At 38.0% G+C, this 27221-nt stretch overlaps 1 protein-coding gene across 1 annotated transcript in view; it reads right to left on the bottom strand.

The window, feature by feature from the left end:
• LOC131061307 (kinetochore protein NDC80 homolog) overlaps window positions 1-13863 on the bottom strand; it is a 166884-nt gene extending 153021 nt beyond the window's left edge. The window contains exon 1 of the mRNA XM_057994920.2: window positions 12641-13863. Within this exon, the coding sequence (XP_057850903.2) occupies window positions 12641-13716 (1076 nt within the window). The 5' untranslated portion in view covers window positions 13717-13863. The remainder of the gene's footprint in view (window positions 1-12640) is intronic.
• Between the last annotated feature and the right edge of the window lie 13358 nt (window positions 13864-27221).

Genomic DNA, 27221 nt, shown 5'->3' with positions numbered 1-27221 from the left:
CTAGCTTAGAATCATCAAGTTTTAGAGGCAAATCATTATTCATCATGTTTTTGAAGGCCTTTTTTACCTTAGTATAACCTTGCCTTAGCACAATTTTGAAGGAAATACATTGGTTTTATGATTTTCGCCCTAGACCCTCAGCAAGGGTCAGGAGCGACTTTTTGGTTTTAGGCATATTCCTTCATTCTTTAGGCTTCAAATCACCTCTAAGGCGTAACACATCACATCCTTCTCCTATCCAAGCAAGATTTTGTCTTAATTCTACAAAAAAAAGGAGAGAACCTTGGAAATTCGCTCTGGACCCTCTCCAAAGGTCAGGAGCGATTTTCCCCATTTAGCTAGATTGCTCTTTTGTTAATCATCCAAATTATCTTCAATGGGTAAAACATGCCTTTTCACACCCATTCCAATCATAAAAATCATTTTGACCTTGCAAGAAAAATGTGTTTTTGAGAATTTCACCCTGGGCCTTCAGAGAGGGTCAGGAGCGAATTTTGCAGTTGTGACCAAAATGCTTCACTTTTCATCCTAAAACCTCTTTGCTAAGGAAGATGGCATCTTGTATTGTGCTATGAATAGGTTTTCATGCCCCAGAAAGGTCAAAAAAAATGTGTTTATAAAGAATTTTGCTCTGGACCCTCAGCAAGGGTCAGGAGCGAAATTACCTTTCCTGGGCAAAACTCCTTCATCTCTTCATCTTCAAACAAGTTTGGAGGCTGCATCGTGCTCATTTCACCATTCATCATACCTTTGATATCTCAATTTGACCAAACAAGGCTAGAAATGACTCTAATAAGAATTTTCACCCTGGACCCTTAGCAAGGGTCAGGAGCGATTTTGAGGTTTTCAACAAAGTCCTTCATCATTTCAAGTTAAAACTCTTTCAAGCGGGTGGAGGGAGTTGTTCATTTTCCATTCATGTTCAAAACTTGGTCTTTTTTCACTACAAAATGAGGAAAATCAAAATTTCGCCTTGGGCCCTCAACAAGGGTCAGGAGCGAATTTGCCCTTAGTCCCCAAAATTCATCATTTTTCATGTCTTCAAACCTTCAATTGCCTCAAGAGACGTCCAATCCTCCTTCCGGGAGACCCTGCACAAAACAAGTTAGCCAAAATCAGTGACAAATAAGCTTAAACAACATTTTCGCCCTGGACCCTCAGCAAGGGTCAGGAGCGAAATCCTCATTTTAGGCTAAACTGTTCAAAATTTAAGTCCCAAACCACTTCACAAGGCAGAGTCAGGTCATTTTCAAGGCCAAGAACCATTTAGCAAATCCATCAAAAAACAAGAAATTGTGTTTAGGATGAAGTTCGCCCTAGACCCTCAGCAAGGGTCAGGAGCGACTTTTCTATTTCAAGCATCATCTTACTTTCCAAAAATTGATCAAAAACCTCTCCAGGCAAGAAAACACAAGTTCATCCTCAAACATGCTAACACTTAGTCAAAATTGTGAAGGAAAACAAGTCTACAAGGAATTTCGCCCTGGACCCTTAGCAAGGGTCAGGAGCGAATTTGGCATTATCTTACTTTCCAAAAATTGATCAAAAACCTCTCCAGGCAAGAAAACACAAGTTCATCCTCAAACATGCTAACACTTAGTCAAAATTGTGAAGGAAAACCAATCTACAAGGAATTTCGCCCTAGACCCTCAGCAAGGGTCAGGAGTGAATTTGGCATTATCAAGCTCTTGATCTATTTCTTTACCTATTTAACTTATCCGACTAGACTCCCTATCTTCACTGACCATGCTTAACTGGCTCAGACTTGGAAACAAACTGGACCTTACCCTAAAAACCCCTATTCAATCTAGACCTAACCTGGGACCTATTGGACTCCCCTGAAAGGTTTACCTCATTCCAACAATCTCAATCCTTCAAGCAGACACTTAACAATTTTCCAAAATTTGACTGGACTTAGCTTGAATGATGCCAAAAAAAGAACCCTTAAGGTTTAGCCCTAGCCCAAATAGACAACCACTCACTCACTCAAAATCCTAAGAGCGGAGAGAAAGGAAAACAAAAGCCAAAAACCAGGTGTATATCTGGACTATTGAACTGACTGACGCTCTTGGTATGAGCACCACCTTGGCCAAAGGTTTTTAAGTAGATGCAATCACACTTAAGTGTGAAGTCAAAGTTCCACCCTTCTCAGCTGCAACTTAAGGTTGGGCATAGGTTTTAAAACAGGTAAGTTTTAACTTATAGTTGACCATATTTGTACTCACATAGAGACTCATTGCCACACAATAGTGCTACATGATTTTAGTTAACACTAATTCTCATATGAGATTTTTGTTTTATCCTTCTCATAAATCATTGCATAAAGTATAGAAAATATAACTAACCCTTAGATTAGGAAAGATAAATTGGCTTAAGACCCACCAGCTTCTCTTGTACTCTTTAAGTTTTATATGAGTTTCATGCATGATATGTCTCTGCTGTCATTGCTAATTTTAAGTGCATTTTTTTTTAATAACTGATATCCTATCTGAATTATGGAGTACTATTGTTCTGCTCTTGCCCATTATCTTTCCCAAGCTAAGTTTTAGCTTCAATCTCAAACAATGAGTAGTTAATCTCAGTATAATCAACCTCACAGCTGTAATAATTTTTCTGTTTTGGTTAACTCGGAGACAGCTTAAAATAAGAAGATAAATTCTCCATAATAAGAGTTTTTCTGGTATGCATACCCTCAATTCTGAGTGGTATTATTCTACAATATTCTTTACCAGCTATGCTCACCATAATTTTTAGGTTATAATCCACACATAAATATATGTATATATATATATATATGCAAAAAAAAATATATATATATATATATATATGATAACACTCGAGCTGCAAGCAAGTTATTATTCATTTTTTAACACGCTCATCTCATGTACAAAAAGGAAAGCTCCTATAACAGTTTAAGTTTTTATTAGATTATATTAGTCATAAGTTATAACCATCAAATCTTTTTCGATTTGCATTTGAGATGTGATACAAAGTATCAATATATATATATATATATATATATAATCGAATCATTCTAACATCCACCTTTAGCCAAGCTTTTTAAGCTGGACGACTGGGTTAATATATAGCTGGTAATAAGAGCATTAGAATTGTAGTCTAATTCTCAGTCTTATGTGTTAACCATCCCTTTGGAGAAGCCGTGGGAACTTGGAGATTATTGCTGGAGCTCAGAATATAATATTTTGGGGCAGAACTCAGCATACAAGCCAATTTTGAACCACCATTTACCTCTGTTTGCTGACTGTGCAGCGTTCAGACCTGTGCCAAGAGTTGGGACTACTCGAGTGGTTCATGGTGATTGCTGGTCTTCATCAAAGAGTCCCTCAATGCTTGTAGAGAATCACTTTTTCAGTTGAACTTGAGCAGCTGTTCTGATTCCTTGTTATATTTCAGATTTGATGCAACCATGCTACTATTTATCTCAGCATTATGAGAAAGTTAGAAAAAATTACCTATGCTCTGTAATCTCTCCAGATTTATGGAAATATTTGGTTTCAGTTGTATGTGTTGAGTTTTTTCCTTGTTTGGGCAATGTGTCAAGCTTTCAAAGGATTGTGATAGACATGTTTAATTGCAAAACATTTGCCAACAACAAACATTAACATCTTGCAAAACTGATGCTTCTCACAAGGAAAAACCTGAGAAGTAGTTGTTAAAATGACATGTTGAAGATTGCATTCAGTAAAGGTGCCAAGTGTTAGACAATGTCCAGGAGTATTAAACTATTGAGACATTAAAGGGAAAGGAAAAAATTTAAGGGGTGAATAGGGTAGCTTACTACAAGAACTCATTTGAAGGGGGATAATTTGGGAATCAGAAGTGCAGATCTGATTTAAATAAGAAGTGCAAATCTGATTGTGAAAGGTTGTGTCCCTTTCAAAGGGCAGAAATAATGAAGAGTTGCACTCTTTCAAAGGGTGCTAATGGTGAAAGCAGGTGTCTCTTGCCAAAGGGCATACATGATGAAGAGGTGTGACCTCTCCCTCACATTGAGAAATATAAAAGAAAGGTCAAAGGAATCAAAAGCATCCAGTGATGTCACTATTGATCAGATCAGATTATAACTATTATTAAGTTACAGGCAGTAACATCCTTGTTCTTGGTGGTATGCATGGGGATGTGCTTAATATTTTTGTTTAATATATGAAGTGTGATAATGTTCTCATGCAGAATTTAATTGTAATATTAATATAGACTGCAATATGTATGACAGTCATACTTAATTTCATATACATTCATAGTACAACAAGATATTGACATATTTACAGTCCCAAGCTCTTAACCAGTTCTAATTCCTTTTTCCTGAGGAGTGGTGTGATGCTGTTAGGGAGAAGCGGAGTAAAACCATCTCATGATAGATGAGCCCCAAGCGTGAAAGAACTCATGATCCTAAAACCTGGGCTGCAGGGGCCAAGGGTGAATGAACTGAGGTTCTGGTAATCTGGGCTGCATTAGAGAGATGGTATCATCGCACCCTAGACAAGCAAGTCTCCCATCCAGGATTAGAAGTTAGAAGGGGATTAAGGTTAGGCCTGAATAAGGACAATGTCTAACTGTACTATGAGCAACCCTAGTCATTAATTCATAATTACTATAACATGGTAGGTAGTAATGTATGTTTATCTTTGGGAATTGGCAGCCTATAAATAGAGGACATTACAATCTATCAGTGAAAGAGAACAGAGATATTATAACAGAGAACTAAGGAGACCATAGTGGCAGCCTGCTCAAGTTTCAAAAAGTGAAACTGTTTCTGGTATATTGGGAATTCACCAAGGTTCATCTTCAAGCAGTGGTACAAATAGACCAAATTCTATTACAAGTGGGTAGTGAACAGAGAGAAGAGAATATGGGTGACAGAGGTACAAGAGGAGATCCTACAGCAGACCTAAATAGCTTCATTATGGAACAGTGTACAGGAAATCAGCGCATGGGCCAGTTGTTGGAAATGTTGGCTCAAAACATGATCGACAACAACAATAACAATAGCAATGGTGGAAGCAATTGAGGAAATAATGATCACAATGACAATTCGATGAATAACAAGACAACAAATCAGCATATTGGAGCAGTTAATTCTAGACCTTTGATGCCAATCTTTCCACCTAGAACCCAACCACAAGCTGGAAATGAGCCCTCATTAACTCATTTGAAAGATCAGTTCAGACAAGACTTGGGTGGATACAGGCCCAAAATTTCAGCATGATATATCTCTTCAAGATTATCTGGATCTCAGAATGAAGCATATTCCTAATAGGGAAAATAGAGATCATAACAATGACTTGTGGAGGAAGATTGGAAAACTTAGCCTTCCTTTCTCTGATGGATCCGATAAGATTATGATAAGAGTATGGATTCAAGAGGTAGATACTTACTTCCAGTTTAACCCCATGCCTGAGGAAGAAGCCATAAAATATATTGCTATACCCTTAGATGGTTGCATCATGGGATGATCACAATGGAGAACGCTCAGATTCCATCTTATGCAGAGTTCATTGAGAGGCTTATAAACAGATTTGATAAGAAGGATCCTGAACTACATTTTAAGGAGTTACCTAAGTTAAAACAATGGGGTTTAATGGACACCTACATTGCTGATTTTCAAAGATTGTTTGTTTTGGTCATGGATATATCAGATCCAAGGTTGATATTGTTGTTTATGGATGGATATTTCAATGGATTTTGTGCTAGGACCACCACATGCTTAGAGAAGCAATAACTCTTATCTTTGTGGTTGTCAACAAATTTTCTAAAATCGCCCATTTTCATTTTTGCATAAACACTATGCAATGCAAGTAAAATTGCTGATTTGTTTTTCAAAGAAATTGTGTGCTTGCATGGATTCAATAAGATCATTAGCAGTGACTAGCATACTAGATTTCTAATTCGCTTTTAAAGGACCCTATGGAGGGAGTTGTACAATAGGCTACAATTTAATTTTCAACACTATCCCCAAAAAGGTGAGCAAACAAAAGTAGTAACTTGAAGCTTGGGAATTCTGTTGCAAAATTTGATGGCAGAAATCCAAAGAAGTGGATCAATTTTCACCACATGCCAAATTTGCATAAACTCCATGAGTAATAGATCTACAAGTAAATCTACTATACATATAGCTTATGACAAAAATCCAAAGGAGCAGTGAACTTGCTTGATTTACCTGTGAACACTTCCATTAGTTGTGATGTTGAGAGTTTTGACTAATCACATTCATGAGGTATGTCAAAAGATGGGGGACAAAATTGTGGTCCATGAATGAGCAATATAAACAACATTTGATAAGATATTGAAGGGAAAGAAATTTTCAAAATAGGGAGTTGATTATGGTGCATTTATAGAAATAGAGATACCTTCAAGGCAACTACAAAAAACTTAAGCCCTAGAATATTTGCTCTTGTTAAATCTTAAAAAGCTTGGTGATGATGCCTATGTAATTGAGTTACCTAAACACTTTGGCACCAGTTCTATTTTCAATGTTGCTGACATTCATCCATTCTAAGATGGTGTGGAAAGTGCAGCAATTGTTTATCCATGAGAATTGCACAAAATACCCATCCAAGAAAAAGAAAAAAAGGGAGGAAATTGAACAAGTATCAGACACAAAACTCACTTGCAAGAGGACTGAGGAGTATCCAATGCATTTTTTGAAATGGAAAGGCCTTCCAGACTTATAATTATTGGGTGATAGAAGAAGAATTACTCAGCATAGCAAGAATAATATCATTGAACCAAGAGGTTCAGAACCCTTTTAATCAGGGGAGGATGATGCAGCCTGCTCTTTGTGGAACCCAAGTACACCATACTGTAGGAATTTGGGAGTACTTAATTAATTTCTTATTAATTAAAAAATATTGAGATTTGTAAATATTATATGTATATTTCTCATTGTGGCTTGTTCGAGTAATTTTGGAGGTTGGCTTCACAATGCAGGTACTTCGCATTAAAAATAAAATGTCAATTTTAAAAGAATAGCTTGAAAGAGAATTTTGTTTTGATCTATAAGTATTTTATATTATTGATTATAAAAAACAGGTACATGTTCTCCATCAAAATTCATAGTTCCTATCTAGCAGTCCAATAAACCCATTGACAACCCCATACAAAGCATACTGTGCAGATAACCCCAGACCAAAACAATGGAACAGTTAAACCATATTGCTAACATACCTAAAAAACAGACAACCTACGACAACTCAGACCATAATAGCTTTTCCTTTGTCATTTGACAGTGGCACCCATTCTACTACAACTACCAAGGCACCAACTTCTTCACCTTGGGTCGACGGTTCGCCAATACACAGTGTACACTCCCGCCTCTTATTCGTCAAACCCCTTGGTCTTCCTCCTTTCACTTCAGGGAACGGGCAGAAGATTTTGAAATTTTTTGCTTCTCATAGGGCCCCCACTTCAACAATTCATCTTGAATGGCCTGCACTTCCAGGGATTTCAGAAAGGCCTTCACCCCATCCATACCTATTCTAGTAGTGGCTCTTCTTACTTCTTTATTGCTATTTGTGCTCCATAAGAAGTAAGGCTGCAGGGGAGGGGTGAACTCACTCACCTGTAGCCATTTGCCACCCGGACTTACAAAGCCCTTGCCATCTCCTGACATCCCCAGGATAATTTCCAACCCCCCACACCATTCTTCATACACGCAATTGGTGAAAATCCACATCGCCACCTCTTTAGTTTCCAACTCCAAACACCGTGCCAGGAATAGGGATGCGATATCTGCATTCATTCTGTACCGAAAACTCTTCCCCAGAGACGATTTTTACCCACGTTAGGAAAGTCTTCTTTGTAATTTTGCAAACGTTTGTTAAAAATTCGTTCGACACAAGGGCCCAAAATGCCACCATCGGCCTCGCCGCACGCAATGAGAAATTTTGTTTCCATTGTGCACTGCGAAAAGATTCCTTTCAAACTGTATTTTCTCCCTTCACACACTGCGTAGAGACCCAAACCACACCTTCTATAAATGCCCACAATGTGAGTTCAGAACCCCAAGACAATAACTCCAATTATAGTATGTCTTGCTCCACATGCCAAAAACCAGCATGCTTCAAACCATCAAGAATTTGAACTCATTAATTATCCTGGCACTTTGATAGCTGGAAAAAAATTCCTTACCACCTCAAGTACGTCCTGTATTAGTACAAGAGCTGAAAAATCCACCGCCACCTCATCTAAACAACACTTGGCATAGGAAGTAAAATGCACTACACTCATTCTAGAAAGATTTGAAACTTTCGAATGTCGTTCACCTGCCTTCAACATTAACTCACCTGACATGCATTCAATCTTCTCCCACGCCACTACTTTCATGCATCCACTCCACATTGGCATGTGGGAAAGTCACCTCAACCATTGCCACTAAAGGTCCAAGCTAACGGCTAGTGGGGGTTCAAATATGAAAATCAAAATGGCAGATCATTGAACTAATTTCAAATCGATTTCACCTTCATCAAGATCAAAAGCTTGCTTAGCACACCTATCTGCCTCTTGATTGCCTTCTCTCCTGACATGAGAGACTTCGAATTCTCGTATGGTGCCTAGATCGTTCTTGATGCTTAGGATATCTCTATCAAGCTTCCAGTTGTCTGCCTTAACCCTAAGGATTGCGTGCATGATTATTTGGGAGTCTCCCTCAAGGTGCATTCTCTTTGCCCTCAAGCTCTTTGCCAATTGCACTGCTAGGAGTGCCGCTTTCACCTCCACTTCATTGTTAGAACCTACTCAAGTCTTTGACATGCAGTAGCAATGATTTTTCCGTGGCAATCTCTCGCAATGCAGCCCGCACCCTAGGGGCCCGGATTCCCTCTTGCTGCACCATCAAAATCAATCTTAATCCAACCATTTTCTAGCGAGGACCAGTAATCTTTAAGGTTTGGTTGACTTGGAGGATTAACCCTCGGAAGCCCATTAACGGGCCTAAGCTTGAAAGAGATATTCTAGATAGTTCTTTGGGATAAAAAAATAGACATAGGAAAGGATTACCATGAAGGTGTTGTAGAAGAAATATATTGGCAGGCAAAACAATTGTCAAGCCTGCTGTATTTTGAAATCATTTCCAGTTTAATGAATCCTAAATATAGCTACGATTGAAGGAGAAATGAGATTATATTTTGCAGACTATATGGATAGGTCTGCGCCTGATTTTGGCCGAGTCAAATGGAAATCAATAGAGGTAGAAAATGTGGAATTGTCTAATAGAATCAAAGATATTCTAAATCAGAGAAGGGTGATTTTCACAGGGAACCGGACGAACTCTTGTGGTGCGCGGCCAAATCTGGTAGTTACAAAGTGAGTTTGGGCTATTCCATTCAGAGACACAAGATGGTGGATAAATCTTGGCCAATGAAATTATGTTGGAACAAAAAGATCCTTCCTAAAGCAGGCGTGTTTCTTTGGATTGCTCTTCATGGTAGGATATTGACAGGAGATAGGTTAAAATCTATCGGGATTGCAGGAGCAAGTATGTGTCCGATGTGCAAGATGGATGAGGAGAGCTCCAATCATCTCTTATATTGGTGTCCAGTGGTGAAGGAATGTTAGGATTGGTTGTTTGGCATGCTGATGTGGAGTACAGTCAGAAATATCAATCTACTGGAATTCTTATTGACTTGGCCGACAGTTGGGAGGCTATCTAAATGGGGAGATCTATGGTTGGTGGGCCCCTCTATGCTAGTTTGGCATATTTGGAAAGAACGAAATCACAGGATATTTAAGGATGAGGAGAGAACATTAGAAGGTATTATAAGTGGATTGAAGAGGGCAATAGAAGAGGTAGTTTCAGGGAAAACAATGAACAAAAGGATATTGGCATATACTAAATGGGATAGAAAAGTGGAAACCTTATGAGAGTTGAAAGATAAAGGAAACTGCACAATCATACCAAGGAAGGCAGATAGACTAGGGGCTCATTGGAAGGCTCCTCCGGAAGGATGGATGAAATTAAATTTCGATGGAGCAAGCAAAGGGAACCCAGGGAAAGCAGGATATGGTGCGATATTAAGGGATGATCAGGGCAGAATGTTGTATGGGATCTCAAGTTACATGGGGAGAGCGTCCAACAATGAAGCTGAGTTAAAAGCGTTGGAAGCTGGATTAGATGAGTGTGTGAATTGGGGTATGAAAAAGATTATTGTGGAAGGAGACTCCCAAGTAATCATTAATGGAGTCATCAGATTAAAATTTCAGAGTTGGAAACTACAATACGGATTGAAAAGGATAGAAGAATTGCTATATCGAATCCCAGATTACAAGTTGGTTCATACGTATCGTGAAGGTAATCGTATGGCGGATTGGTTAGCTAACCAAGGTATTTGGGCCCAGTTGAATACAGTAATGAATGATGAATCTAAACTCCATGATGATTGCCTCGAGATACTTCGGCAAGACAAAAGTGAGGCTTCACGTGAAGGCATCGGATAGGGATATGTGCAGGGATGAGACCCTACAGAACAGTGTAGAAGACTGTTCAACATTACAGATGGAGGCTATGAGGCTATTAGGAGAATAGCGGTATCATCCTTGGGAGGAGGAAGGCATTGGTGTGATGGCATGGTGTATGAAGCTATCCTTTGCCCTTTGGTTGACATTTTGGTGGATGGGGAGGCGGTGGGTAATGCAATAATGGAGTTGGACTCTGAGGAATGGGTGAGCAATTTGGGACTTTATTTCAACACAGCAAATTTCATCTCTTCAGAATATGGAGAAGAGTCGGACTCAAAGGATGAGGATAGAGTTCAGGCTAAGGCTGCGGAAGAAAGAAAGAAGAATTTCATTCATGAAGCATGGGAGGTATTCAGGATTGGAGTGATAAACAGAGACATGGAACCATTTCAAAGGATGTTAGAATCTGGAAACAATTGGCTATCTGATGCATCAACGACGAGGGTGGTGAATTTTGGTGTGTGGCTGGGCACAATCCTACATCATATCTAGGAAAGTAGATCTGTCATATGGACACATGATGTGTAGTGACAGACTTGTAGATAGTAAGAGAGGTATTGTGTCAGTATCGGTCTTATGTAATCAGGTCTGGATATATGGTAGTGTGTCTGTGTCGGCCTCATGTAATCGGAATAAAGTGCTATTTGTAAAGTTGTTGTAGGTTAGAGCATAGTAGTGGCCTTAGAATGTTTGGTGGAAGGGATTAGAAGTATAAACTATGTAATCTGTGTTTTGATCAATAAAAGGAGCTATCCCCATAAAGATGGTACTTATCAAAAAAAAAAAAATCCTAAATATAGCAATTATTACCTGACTATGAATGTTGGCTTTCTAAGTCTAACTCTTTATAGCATAGCATTGATGAATAGGATTTTACTTTTCTTTCTTCTGCAGGATAACCTTTTCCTTTTGTTTGCATCACAACGCCTGTACAATTTAAAAATTTACAGGATTAAAATATACGTATTGTTCACTTAGTAAACAAGTGAAAACTGAGACTAACTTTGGCCTCCCAAACATTAAAGACCGTTAAGCTTAAAAAGCACTCATGCTAAAAAAAAGAGCGAAACAAAAACTGTAGATCTGGCTTCATGAAAGGAAACGGGTACCTGAGTCTTCACGGTTTGTGTAGCTTAGCAAATGCAGATCTCTAGCTAGGTGACTAGCTTCAAGAGAACAATTGAAAAGAACACAAATTTTGAAGCAAATAGCATTCACTGTGAGACATACTTGATAGTTTGTAATTTAAATTTCAATCATATCGCAGCAAGCGCATTTAAGAGTGCAGAGAGGTCTGGAGGAACAACAATCTGGCACTTGCCCCTTTTCACACCATCAGATATAATACTAAAAACAAATTTAAAAAAATCTCCCCTCAGCGGTCATGCTGTATGGCTTGAATAATCACATTTTTATTAGTGGAAGCAATTGAAAATGGCAAATACGCCCTCCATGTAATTCCTCTTCCTCTTCTCAAGTTAACTGTTATATCTTAATGTGGAAAGGAAATGTAGTTCAGAGGATTTGACTCGATGCATTATAAAGAATATGCCTGAGGAATTCGTTTTCTGTATCTGATATCAATGGCATTGCAAAATACATTACACCAAATTAGGGTGGATGTTGCAGACATGCTCCAAAATCTGTGATAAGTTCGATGTTTCCCTCTACATTTTCTTCACCTCAAATTTAAAATCTCCCCTATTAATCAATTACCAAGGATAGCAGCATGTTCAAACCTGCGAAAAAATTAGCTATCTGACATTCCTAGATCTACAATCAAGGCATCTTTATGTAAAACAACAATGAGAATGATCAACCTGACAATGCCTAGGCAAATCCCCAAGGCAGTGTAAACAACCGGCGAGATACTTTGCAGGAAAAATTAAGAACAGGCTAGGCTGTCTAGTGGTAAAATTGCATCCAATCTGTGGCACAGATATGCCGGAACAGAGCTTCAGAATCGATGATGTACAAATTTTCCCTTAAAATTCTCACCCTGGCAAGATTTTAAGCTCCACTAAATATTAGTCATTAGTCATTACTAAGACCAACAGCAACTTCTCAAGCTAGTAGAATATCCAGCGCTCACCGACATCAAGAATATTAAGACTAAGGTTACCTACAATAGAATTTTTTATATTTTTTTTTAAAGGAAGTGACCTACCTGACAATGTCCTGATTGTACCGATCAATTGCCCACTCTAGCTCCTTCAACTTTTTACTGGCTGAGACCTCCAGTTCCCAGGCCTTTTCTTCCCAATGATTCCTGGATTCCTCCGCGATTCTGATGTCAGCTTCAATAATCTGATATTCTCTTTTCATTTTCTGATAATCCCTAATATTTACATCCTGCGAACCCACCTGCTGCTTTAATTCCTCATTTTCTTTCCTAGATTGTTCAATCTGCACAATGTTGTCCTCCAATTCCTGCCTCTGTTCCGCCAAACGCTTCTCTAGAGTATCCTTCTTCGAGGACAAGTTGTCGATAATTAAATGAAACTTATTCACATCTTCAGCAATTAGAGCCTTTTTTTGGTTCAGTTCTTCAATTAGCAGCGTCCCCGTCTTCAAACCCTTAATCTTGACCTCCAACTCGCGAACTAGAGTTTCCGCAGCCGTAGTTCGTTGAGATATAAGCAAGCGTTCTTCCTCCACATGAGCAGTATACTGCTGTTCCAAAATTTCTGCGGCATTGTCGTCCCCTCGCAAAAAGTATGCGTAGCTCTTTTCCAGGAAATCTGCCACGTTATCTGCATTATTTTCCCCTTCTTCTTCTACTTTTTCCTTGTAATTTAAAAGCTGCACAAACCATGACAGAGCCGCTAGAAGGGCTGGCCACGAATGCGGGCTTCCCGCGGCATGTAAAGCGCTCTTGTTGATCTGAAATGGGTAGCAGTACTGCCTGAACAGAAATGGCACGTCATCCTCCAGCTTGTCCAGCTCCCACGCAGGGTCCATCTGATGGACCATAAAGGTTATTATGTCCTTCACGTCTTTGCCTGAGGGGAGGTTTTTTGGCGACAATGAGGAAGAAGAACCGTGAGAGTGAAGGTACGAGTTTACAGATCTGATCATGGCTGCCTGATAACGTCTGTCGTGTATTGGCCTTGTGTCAGTTCTGATCTGCTTTGAAATAGCGAGCGAAGACCTTCTTCCGGAAGTTGAGCCTGCGACCAGAGAGCTCCCCCTCCGAAGTTGATTGGTGTCGATGATGCAACAGGGTGTTACTGCCTTCTTCATGCTAGAAGACGGATTCTTCGTCGTGTAAGAAAGGGTGTTGCAGCATCAATGGCCGAACTCTTCACTTTGCTCTCGTAAAACTTGTTTTAAATATTTCCCGCCGCTTTTCTACTTCCCGGGTGAAAAGGCAGCTGCTTTCGAACATATTTCTCCATCGTCTATTTAATTCAAATTTGTAGGAGTGTAATGGCAAAATAGGATACCATGCTTTTCATTAGTTGTGTTTTGAGTTTGTTTTGATTAGGATGTTTTTATATATTAGTATATATATATTAAATGTAATCTATATAAAAGATGCAAAGAGATATTATATTGAAATTGAAATGTCTAATTTAATTATGTTATTTTATTTAAAAATAATAATATATTTTTAATTCATATGATTTTATGTTTTATAATAAATAAGTAGATATTAATATCATCTCATTTCAATAGAACAAGTAGAAACTATTATAATTGTTATCTAATTTTGCTTCTAGTTCAATCAGGTAGAGTTGGAATAGCATCTACATTGAAAAAAATTGAAAGTACGTATCTGATTATGCTAAGTGTTCATACATATAAGAAATGCTATCAACTGAAGCAATAGATTCAATGCAAATGTTCTTTCAAGAAAATAAAAGTATACAACCTTGCATTAAGAAATTGTTTTTTTAATTCATAAATATCAAAAGCATAGTGTCCCACACAAGTCGTGGGAGTAACTGATTCTATGCATTATGAAAAGAAACTATACATTTACAGAAGAAAGCATATAAAAGGAGTAAGGATCCATCATTGCTTGAATGACAAATCCCTGAGGTTGGGTTATCGCTTGTCTTCACGCTCTACTGCTCCAGAAGTGTCTGCGAGAGATGAAAAATTGGTGTTAGAGTTCAAGATACCTAATTAGCTCATATGTAACATTGGCAAATGAATAATTATTCTCATAAAGCACCAAATAAGTTATGTAGTCATCTCATTTATCAAAGAAAAGTAGGGAAGCATCATCAACATCCTTTACAATTGAAACTTCATTGTTTTATCTAACATGTTTCTTCACTATGCAGGTACAGGTATGATATTCCTTATTGGAATACTTTACAGTCTACATTGGTATGTCAGATATCATAGCATGTGGAGTAAAATGAGGCTCTCGCAAGGGTTGAGTCCAACATGCTTTTATGTCACTATGGCTTCATCGAGTAGGAACTCATCATTCACAACAGTAAGCCAATGAGATCATTGTTATAGATAATGAGTTTGTGCCCAATGGAACCATACTAACATAAGGAAAGCCATACAATGATACTCTCAGATGACAGTGATATAGACAATGTTAAACAATGAGCACAACTTGTTTAGAAAAAAGGACTCTGAGTAACAAGGAAGTATTACAGTCATTCACCGAAAGATATTTTATCATAGGGATAAAGCAGTGATCATGAGCAAATAGAATATCCAAGGCCAAATCATGAGTTATGAGATCAAAGACATAGAGTTCCCACAACTATTGAGTTCCCATGAAGGCATCCTTTTACAGTTCCAAATTGGTGTAACAGTTTAGTGATAGTGTAAGAGCTGAAAACGATCCTTAAAATTCATGACAGCTATGAGTGAACTAGTGTTTATAAATAGCTTCAAGCATAATAATAACCTCATTATATTTCAAAAAAGCTCATATATCTTAGCACAAATCAGGAGAGTAAAATCATTAATGTATGCTATCTTGTTACAGCTTATGGAAATAATGGCAATTAGTTGCCAGTGAAAATGAAGACAATGATTGAGAACCACACTCCAAAACATAGTCTCAAAGCTTTTGTGATGAGCACTCATGAAAAACATAGAATGTTGAAATCATGAAATGGCAAATTAAAGCCTTCATGAAGCCTCAAATACGAAGAACACTCGAAGAATATAGTGACACACAATAATAAGACATCCAAGTGCCACTGCAATAGTAAAGAACAGTGCATCAATAGAAAGAGTGTAATAAAACAATGACATTGTTTTAGATTGACAGGGTAACAGAGAAGAAAGCAAACACAATAACCTTTGAGGCAATCACTACCAAGTTTGAATGACAGCTACAGAGAGTCATAAAGCTTCAAAATAACAAGAAGACTAAAGGTGTTGCAGTTTTTACAAAGAGCTATGTTTGAACAATCTCATAAAACATTCATGAGATGCAGAATCAATAAATAAGGGTGTAATAATTTTATCCTGCAAATTACAATGGCAATCATTTTCATATCAAAGAACAGTGCTACAGTAGAGATGGAATCAAAAATCATTGAGTTTGCAGTACCATGAAAATATAGAGCTTGTATTGGAAGATGAAGTTTAGACTATCTTGGAAGGGCCAAACATAGTCCTACTAAACCAATCCATGACAGTGATGGAAAATAAGAGATAGAGGTCACATGGTGTCAATTAACAATTGCAAGGGATATTCACCATGCATAAAAGGAATAATGCAAAGTGAAGCCAACAATGAAACTTAGATCAAGCCACAACCTGCACAATGTATGCTTAGTGAGAAAAGAAACATGTGGTTTTAACCCCTACATTATCACAGTGCCTTCAATACAGATAGAGAGAATAATGAGAAGCCACTGTCGAGCCTGTATAGTTACTTCAAAAATTAGAGATAAAGGTGTAAGGGTTTCAAGCCATGGCCTGTCTCATGGCCTGAGAATGTATCCTCAAAATGCAGCAAAGAAAATTCACAGGAAGTGTTCATATTGTTGATGAAAAACAGAAGTCGAACGTAGAAAAAAACATAGAATGATACTCATAGTATCTCTATTTCAAAATAAGAATGAAGTTCAAAGGATGATATTTTATGCACAGTATACATTGAAACAGAGAATGGTGCTCATGTTTTTTGCAGTCGTGAAGCAATCCCAAAACTGAGTTGCTATGTATGAAGGAAAAGTTTACCCGAAGCGGCCAGATGATGAGTTGAAGATGCATCAAACTCTCTGTCCAAAAATTCCTCAAGAAAACCCTCGAATGTAAAAGAACATGGCAGCACCCAACAAGGTGAAAATAACAAAATGAAAGAATGAATAGGTGTCTGCGATGTAAATTTAGGGTTTCTTTTACCCTATTTCATCATTTACACTTAGGCATTTTTGCCTTTCTTTTAACATTTCTCTTTCCTTACTAATACTTCTATGGACATTAGGGTGTAAGATATGTTTTTACTGTGCATCTCTTTCATGAATGTTTAATACTCATTAAGTGATTTATAATTCATCAATTAATGAATATTATCAATGTAACTAATATTTATTAAGTGAAGAATTATAAATCACTTAATAAGTATTATTTATGGAGCAAATAATAACATGGGTGTAAGTGTAAATGAAATAAGATGAATATTTTTTAAAGTGGTAATTAATAAATCACTTTATTAAATATTTTTCTTATTTATATTTATTGATAAGTCAATAGATATTATTACATTTATGAGGGAGACTCAAGTATATAGGGGTGGTTGTATAGGTGGACAAACATGTGGAGGGAATACATGCCTTGTTTGAATCAATTTAGGGACCATTTAATGCGTTTTTAAGAGCCTTTATGATAAAGGATGATGAGGCTTGACTTTTTGCTCAAGCACGTGCTTTTTTAGAGTTGTTTAAGGACCTAAAAATAATCTTTTTGAGTATGCATGACCAAAGGAGGTAGAGTCCTATTTTCATACATTGCTTTGGGAAAGCATAAATGTCTCCGAGTTTTCATTACTGGAGAGAGCTCTTGCTAGTTCATTTCTTGCAACTTGTAATTTTTCAAAGTTCTTTTGTAGAAATTGATGAGCTTGTAACTCAGTTTCAAAGTTTGACAACATTGTAACACTTTTTTTTTTTACAGTAATAGAGCATTTGCCTACTCAGATTTCTTGATATTGTGTGTTTGATGAAGGACATAGTTTCATGTGATGAATTTGTGTCCTTGTGATTGTGTCTCTATTAGGACCTTTATGCAGGAATGTATACTTATTCGCAGGTTATAAGTTGTGTCAATGATATAATTAGTCTCTCGTTGTGAGAAAACATCCTTTTTATTACTGGTTATTTTGTGTGTTAGTCAGTTGTCCAAATTTCAAATTATCAATTTGGTGTATCACATTAGGAAGTAGAGTTTCATTTCATGTTTTCCTCTTTTCCTTTTCGTCTATAAAAGTCGATTTAGGTGAAAAATTCATAAGAACCAACTTTCTCTGAAGGTCCATTCTCATTGTAGGTGTAGCGTCGTAAATTGTACGCACTTGCTAAAGCAGTACAATTTCACACCTAGTTTAGCACCCGCCTTGGCGCATTTTGCATTTTGCATTGCATTTCCCCTTTAGCACTTAATTAACCAAGTGAATTAGATCTAAGGTCTTATTTTATCATCTCCCATATCATAAAGTTGGGCCCCTTTCATTAAAGCGTGCCCCTTTTCATTTTATTCCTCCAATACATCATCTAATCAAAAACCCTAATTAGGCCCTATTCTGAGCTTGGGGGCTTAATTTCGGGGGTCAAAACATCTCGAAATCACCTGTAACTTCGGGATTCTCTCTAAAATCACCATATCCGACGGCCCTGAAAATTTGGTGAAAAGTTGTCGGGACCATGGCACCCGGAGAGGACCATGGCGCCCGGCGTGCACATGGTCTCGGACATTTTTCCTGAAATTTTAGGAGCGCGATCCAATCATAAAATAAAGCTTAACCCCAAGAAATTGGCGGGATATTCAATCTCTAGGTCGGCCTAAAGTTGAAATTAAGACCTAGGGTTTCATATATAAGAGCTCTCTTTCTTCATTTGAAAGGATACGAATTTTGGTTTCAAGGACCTTCTATGCAGCGAAAGAGAAGATCTTTGAAGACTTCAACAACATTCAACATCCATCCATCAAGCATTCATCAATTTCATTCATCCATTTAGGGCTTTGAAGGCATTGAAGAGCAATAGGGGATCACCGACTGAAGATTGGCTTGTACCCCTCCCTTGGGGTTGGGTATGATTTCATGTTGTTTTCATGTCTTTGCATAAGCCTCATTATATCATATGTATTCATGCTTTAGATCACTTTGCATCTTGATTTGGAGCATTTACATTATCATTTACAAGCAATTAGGGTTTACTTTCTAGGTTGCTCTAGCTTGCTTACTTTCATTTTAGGATCTTGCACACACACAAGGTCTGCACACACATTACTTTTACAATACAACTTGGCTATTCGTGCAGGTGGAAATCACCAAAGCGGGGGTTTGACTAAGGCAAAACCCTATATAGCCGCCCACAACACCTTTTCAGATATAAGTGCAGATTTTGGGATTCAGACGACACCGCAAGTTGCAGATCCGAAAGAAGCAGACGGAGACGGGACCACACACCAAATTGCAGAGCAAAAGACCAGGACAGGGGCGTGGGGTGTCCTGGTCCTGCCAGGACAGGGGCGCTGGGCACCCTAGTCCTCCTGACAGACAGCAGTTTTCAGCATTTTTGACAGCTTTCTGGGTTGCAAAACAGCAGTTTCCAGAGCAGTTTCAGGGGCAGAATCAGGACAGTGGCGCCCACGCCCCCATCCCAAACATTTTCACTCAGATTTTGACTCCGGGTATGCATTTTCATTCTTGTCTTATTCTTGTGTTTATAGCTTTCCATAGTTTAAGTTCAATTCTGCAATCTTGTTATTAGTTCATACTTGCACTTTGGGGTTGGGAATTGAACTTGCATCATTTTATCTATCATTTGCAACAAAGGAATAGAAATCCTAATAGGTAGCCCGTGGATCTCTCTTCCACAAAAAGAAGTAGCCAATTGTGTGATACCTCTAGGCTCTTTCGTATTCCACAAGTGTGTGATTGAAAGTGAGATTAGGGCATGTTTGCTTAGTGTCACTTTTTCCCCCACACATTTTGGTGAACCCGACGTGAACTCCAATCTTCTCTAATTCTGATTTATGTTTTTAAATTTGAGTGTTTATGCTATTTCAAAATTCAAATTTGCATTTACAAGTTCTAATTTCTTTCAAGATTCAAAAATTTAGAGGAAATTTTTGCTAAAACCCTAATTTTTCAATTCAAAGTTGAACTTGTGGATAGCTTAATTGGGATCAATAATTTCAAATCTGATTTAGGAACTCATTTGAATCGTAAATTTCATTTTCTAAATCTACATTCTAAGTGCTTGCATTGGTTAAAATTAAACATTTCCTTCTATTTTGCATGTGTTATCATTTGAAAAAGGAAAATTGTTGTCATGATGCATTCATTTCATAGATATGATAATGGGTTAGCATCCCTTGTTTCAATTTTTCCTTCTCCTAAAGAACCTCCCCTCATCTATAACAACATTTTAGTGCCTAAAAGAGTTGCTACCAATCCCTTTGAGACTCACCCATGCTCTAAGGATGAAGACTTTAAGAGTGATCTTGACAATTCTCCTAAAATGTGCCCTTCCTATTTAGCTATCCTAGAGGAAGAGAATGATATCATAAACACCTTTCTTAATGTTACTTCACCTTCCCTACATGATGCCTCTCTAAGTGAAAAGATATTAATGGACATTGACTTATTTTCTCTTAAAGTGGGTCCTTCCAATGGGGGCATGTTAGTGCAACAAGAGGTTATGAACACTTCTTTCAAAGATCTTCTTCCTAAGCATGAATCTTTGGAGAAATACGTTCATGTTCCTCCTAAAAAACACTCCCTTCATGAGGATCCTTTTGTGCAGGAAGATGATATTATCCCTACATTTCCTAGTAATGGCATTTCCTTTTCCAACAAAATTCCCACTAGAGATGATGAATTAATGATAAATGCTTACCCTTCTCCTAAAGTTTGTCTTACCCATAAGCATCCCTTAGAGAAAGAAGATGAAATAATAAGCAATTTCCTTAATTCTCTCTCCCCTAAAGATCATATTGAATATATTTTGAGGAAAGAGGATGAGTTTAACACATCTATTGATGCTCTCCCTCCCAAGAATGAGGAATTAATAAACAACGTTATCTCCTCTCCCGAAATTGACAATACTTCAAACATTCCTTTCAACAACTTCACTATTTGGGATGAACCATTAGAAGAAGGTGTAGATTATTCTCTTCCCCATGAGAGAACCCTAGCCAAAGGGGATGACATCAAGATTGAAAACTCCCTTGATATTTTCTCACCTTCCTTGAATCTCAATTATTCTCCCTCTAAAAATAAAACATCTCCCTCTCCTCAACTTGGTTCTACTCATAAGGATACCCTAGTTCAAAACAAGATGGTTAACATCTCTTTCAAAGATCTCCCTCTCAAAAGTGAGACTTTAGAGAGTAATGTTGATCCTTCTCCTAGAGAGTTTATTCCCCAAGTAGATCCTTTGATGATAGAGGATGATATGACCTTTCCTAGTATTACTCTTCCCACTAGAACATCAATGCCTACCCCTTGTCTCTCTCCTAAAATTGATTTAATCCATGATGAGATTTTAGTGCAAGAGAAGACTATCAATAATTCTTCCAACACTTTTGTTTATTCCCCTAAACCATCCTCAATCAATTTGATACATGTGAATGAAACACCTAACAAACCTCTCTTCACTATCCAAGGTGCTTGTCCTTCTCAAAATTCTCAACCTTTAAATAAGCCTATCTTAGTGGTTCAAGGTGGTTATGCTAATGATTCTTTTTGCACTCCTAAAAAACCTATTATTACTGTGTAAGGAGGTTATTCTACTAAGAGCCCTTATGAGTATGCTAAGCAATTGACTAGAGAGAGTTATAATGCGGTTGCTCGTACCTATAACACAAGAAATAATAGGCAACCTAATCCTCCTCCAGTTATCCCAACTTCACTTCCTCCTTCCCAACCTATTCTTCCTCAAGCTCCTCGTATTTCACAAATGCTTAGTAAGGACTATGATCTCATAGAACAACTTAAAACTACTCCTGCTAAGATATCCCTTTGGGATTTGATCCAAACTTCTTCCACTCATCATGGAATGTTACAAGATGCCTTGAAAGATTTGAATGTTCCTCCACCTAATACATCTAGTAATATAGTGTCTTTGGTTAACTCTGTGATGAATCCTAAAGCCCAAATTGTGTTTACTCAAGATGAGTTGCCTACTAGTGATATTCAACATCAATATGATCCCTTGATGATTGTGGTTATCATAAATGACACCGCTATAAGACGAACACTAGTAGATAATGGTTCTGGCCTTAACGTGTGTAGCATTAATCTATTGCATAAGATGAATGTGGATACATCCCTTATTGAGCCTGACTCTCATCCCATTCGAGGCTTTGATAATGTGGCTAAGTCTTCATTAGGTATCATCACCTTACCCATCACAGTGGGACCTGTTACTTTGCCTACTCCTATCCATGTTATGTCGGGAAATCTAACGTACAACTTGTTATTAGGGAGACCTTGGATTCACAGTATGCAAGCTGTCCCCTCTACATTGCATAGACAAGTTAAATTTATTTATAATAATAAGACATATACCTTGATAGGTGATACTAATTTTCAAGCTTGTTTGCAAACATCTACTTCCAAAGGGAGTTCTTCTAAGCCTTCCTCTTCTAGTGATGACTCGTTAAACAAGATACCTATGGATGAATCATCACCCTCTGATAATCAAAATTCTTTGGATGAGTCTAAAGTTCCTAAAGAAGATTCTTCTCAACTTGAATCTACACATGAAAAGGCTTTTGATCCTGAGAAGGTTTTCGCAGAAGACAATTGGGGATCTCTTGATTTTAATCCCACCTTTGTAGGTGAGTATAGGGTTCCTCCTAGAGAGCTTAAAGTTAAAGAGAAGGAAGAAACTAGAGATCAATCAGTCTTACCTGAACCTATGAGCAATAATTTTGTGGCCGCTTCTCAAACTTCTTCTCCTCACACCTCTAATTCTGAAGAATTTGATTCTTTGTCTTATGAAAAACCACCTTTTCTTTCTGAAATGGCTAATCGTTATGGTCGTGGTTTTTCACATTTTGGCTAAGAGTGGCTATAGTGGAAATGGTTGTGGCACAAATGAACAAGGAATTAAAGTTCCTTTAGAACATAACATGCATGAATATTCATTTGGACTTGGATATAATCTTTCTAAGCCCACCAAAGCATCTAAAAGACCATCTCTCAATGTGAATGCTATATTTAGTAGTGATGATGATCTCACTTCATCTAAATCATCTTCTACTTCTATCAACTCTCATTCACCTCATAAGGAAATCTTGGCGATGAACAAATCTCTTTATGACTCCCCTCAAATTTCTAAATCCACTTATGAATCTCTATCTCCTATTCATCATAAAGTCCTTTCCTCTAGGGATAAGGCTCTAATAAATTACACTCATCTTTCTTCTAAGATTTCTTGTAACTGTTCTTCTTCAATTTTTATCACTTTATACATGTTTTTGATCTCACTTATAGTTGAGCATTCAGCATGTCATATTCAAATACCTCATTCAATCTATCATGTCTTTAAATAACATTAATGGCTATTATGTTGCTCATCATTATGTGACATTGGTAGCTCATTTACTGGGGGCTCATTGTCATTCATGATGGTACAATTTCAAGTGCAATCATATTTTTGAAGCAACATAATAGCCTTATTTTTCTATGTTATCTCTTGTTCCTATGGGGTAATAATGTGGAAATATTGATCATCTTTTCTTTAGAATCCTCTTTTCCTAGATATGGGAGAAGATGTGTATTCTCTTTCTTATCCTACCCACTTCTTGTGAGGAGTATTTTACATACACTAATGTCTTGCTTGCATGAACTCATGTGAGTATGTAGTACAATTTGCTTATGTCTAAATCTCTCCCTGGAAGATTGTGTAAGTCCTTCTCATTGTCCTTATCCTTGGGAGGCAATGATCTTTCCTTATTTTTATCTAAGGATCCACTTTTTCCTATTTCGTGGATGGTGTGAACTTTATTACTTGATATTATTCCTTGTATGCATTTGTTGTTGTTTGTTCAAGGATTCTCTCTTACAAGAGGTGTAAGTCCTGGACTACAACCTCTTTTGCACTTGGTAAAATACATCCATAATGAATTCACTCTCCCAATTGGGTTAAAAAGAGCATCATCCTTCATTAAGAATCACTTTCACCTCGCAAAAGAAGGAAGTATTGCATTCTTATTCTCTTCTTTGTCTTATTCTAGAAGGGGTTATATTTGTCTAAGACAATTCCTCTCGGGGATAGGTGTCTTTTGTACAAAGACCTCTTCTCCTCTAAGGATCTCCTTTACACATACTACAAGATATCCCTTTTCAACTATCTTATCCTTGCTTAAAGAGTGCAAAAACTCCCTTGCTTGGATCTATGACATTGTTGCATTTTTGGGGTATCTTCTTTTGTGATGAAGGTAGGTATCCTTGTTCTACTTTACTTATGACATAAACATTACACTTTTTGAGCAATGGGTCATTCTCGGAACTAGAGCACAAACTCTTAGAGCAAGATGTCTCCATTTTTCTTTTATGCAAGGTGATTATTCTCATAACCAGAGCACAGACTCTTAGAGTGAGATGTCACACTTTTGTACTATACATATATAGGTTGTAGCATACTCAGGCATAGACTCCTATGAGGTGCTTCTAACCTCACTTACGCACACATGCACGAGGTGGAGTGGAACTAGCGGCATAAGGCTAGACTTTCTCACTCTCCTCCCTTACATGGATCACCTAGACAAACTCTAGGGGCTAGTTTTCCATGTCCTTTTTCCCATGGATCACCTAGACAAGATCTAGGGGTGAGAAGTCCATGTTTTCTCTCTCACTATTCTTCTCATGGATCACCAATGTGTGTATTCATTCTTTTTTCCTTTCTTTTCTTCTCTTTGCATTTTGTTTCCATTTACATCCTTCATATTGTGTTAGAGAACTCTCAAATCCTCACACTCTTTGTTGTGTTGGAATTGAGATTTAGTCCTCTTTCTTACCAAATGATTCTCCATTAGTTTCTGATCTCATATCAAATCTTCTTGTGAGCATTTGTCATCAATATTCTTTAACAATTCGAAGTGGTAAACATGATACCCTGTTTCAACTCACTAAAATTAGCAAGCCGAAACAGGGGGGGGGCATATAGCTACCCTCGAATTTTCATCACCTTCCTTAGTAAGCATTAGGTGATTTTGTGATCTAACGTGTGTTTTGTAGGGTGCAGTTCCTAACTGTGTACTGCAGATACCGCTGGGGGCTTCGTTCGACAGACTTATGGATATATCCTTTTTCAAATAATGTTTACTTTTCTGTACTTTAGCTTGCATATGCACGTAGTACTCATATGACCGCTAAAGTGGGGGCTAAATGTAGTGTCATAAATTGTACGCACTTGCTAAAGCAGTACAATTTCACACCTAGTTTAGCACCTGCCTTGGCGCATTTTGCATTTTGCATTGCATTTCCCCTTTAGCACTTAATTAACCAAATTAATTAGGTCTAATGTCTTATTTTATCATCTCCCATATCATAAAGTTGGGCCCCTTTCATTAAAGCGTGCCCCTTTTCATTTTATTCCTCCAATACATCATCTAATCAAAAACCCTAATTAGGCCCTATTCTGACCTTGGGGGCTTAATTTCGGGGGTCAAAACATCTCGAAATCACCTGTAACTTCGGGATTCTCTCTAAAATCATCATATCCGACGGCCCTGAAAATTTGGTGAAAAGTTGTCGGGACCATGGCGCCCGGAGAGGACCATGGCGCCCGGCGTGCACATGGTCCTGGACATTTTTCCCGAAATTTTAGGAGCGCGATCCAATCATAAAATAAAGCTTAACCCCAAGAAATTGGCGGGATATTCAATCTCTAGGTCGGCCTAAAGTTGAAATTAAGACCTAGGGTTTCATATATAAGAGCTCTCTTTCTTCATTTGAAAGGATACGAATTTTGGTTTCAAGGACCTTCTATGCAGCGAAAGAGCAGATCTTTGAAGACTTCAACGACATTCAACATCCATCCATCAAGCATTCATCAATTTCATTCATCCATTTAGGGCTTTGAAGGCATTGAAGAGCAATAGGGGATCACCGACTGAAGATTGGCTTGTACCCCTCCCTTGGGGTTGGGTATGATTTCATGTTGTTTTCATGTCTTTGCATAAGCCTCATTATATCATATGTATTCATGCTTTAGATCACTTTGCATCTTGATTTGGAGCATTTACATTATCATTTACAAGCAATTAGGGTTTACTTTCTAGGTTGCTCTAGCTTGCTTACTTTCATTTTAGGATCTTGCACACACACAAGGTCTGCACACACATTACTTTTACAATACAACTTGGCTATTCGTGGAGGTGGAAATCACCAAAGCGGGGGTTTGACTAAGGCAAAACCCTATATAGCCGCCCACAACACCTTTTCAGATATAAGTGCAGATTTTGGGATTCAGACGACGCCGCAAGTTGCAGATCCGAAAGAAGCAGACGGAGACGGGACCACACACCAAATTGCAGAGCAAAAGACCAGGACAGGGGCGTGGGGTGTCCTGGTCCTGCCAGGACAGGGGCGCTGGGCACCCTAGTCCTCCTGACAGACAGCAGTTTTCAGCATTTTTGACAGCTTTCTGGGTTGCAAAACAGCAGTTTCCAGAGCAGTTTCAGGGGCAGAATCAGGACAATGGCGCCCACGCCCCCGTCCCGAACATTTTCACTCAGATTTTGACTCCGGGTACGCATTTTCATTCTTGTCTTATTCTTGTGTTTATAGCTTTCCATAGTTTAAGTTCAATTCTGCAATCTTGTTATTAGTTCATACTTGCACTTTGGGGTTGGGAATTGAACTTGCATCATTTTATCTATCATTTGCAACAAAGGAATAGAAATCCTAATAGGTAGCCCGTGGCTCTCTCTTCCACAAAAAGAAGTAGCCAATTGTGTGATACCTCTAGGCTCTTTCGTATTCCACAAGTGTGTGATTGAAAGTGAGATTAGGGCATGTTTGCTTAGTGTCACTTTTTCCCCCACACAGTAGGTTACCCACAACCCAAGAATATTCCCATATATCACAAGGTTACTAAGTTGATAGCTTAGCAAAGGGTGCAGGCTTTAGTGATAACAATAATCAGACTACTTATTAAAATAAATAAATAGACTACATGTTAACTATAAATTAAAATACTAATATATTAAGTGTTGATTATTTTGTCATTGAGGTCAAAGGTTTGTTGTAAAGAGAATAATAATGAAATACTAGTCAAGTTGTTGATTATTGATCAGATTTTCATCAGCTACTTGGTTGTGTGCTTGAGCTACTTTTCTACTTGATTAAACTACTTGGTTGTGTGCTTGAGCCACTTGGCTACATGATTGAGCTACGTGGTCATGTGCTTGTGTGCTTGAGTTACTTGGTTATCGGGTTGAGCTACTAAGTCATGTGCTTGAGCTACTAAGTCGTGTGCTTGAGCTACTAAGTCATGTGCTTGAGCTACTAAGTCGTGTGCTTGAGCTACTTGGTTGTCTAGTTGAGCTACTTGGGTGTCTACTTTAGCTGCTTAGATGCC

This window comes from Cryptomeria japonica, chromosome 11 (genome assembly GCF_030272615.1).
Source record: "Cryptomeria japonica chromosome 11, Sugi_1.0, whole genome shotgun sequence".
Classification (NCBI taxonomy): Eukaryota; Viridiplantae; Streptophyta; class Pinopsida; order Cupressales; family Cupressaceae; genus Cryptomeria; species Cryptomeria japonica.
The sequence above is the reverse complement of the archived record's forward strand: the minus strand, read 5'-3'. Positions and strand labels throughout refer to the sequence as shown.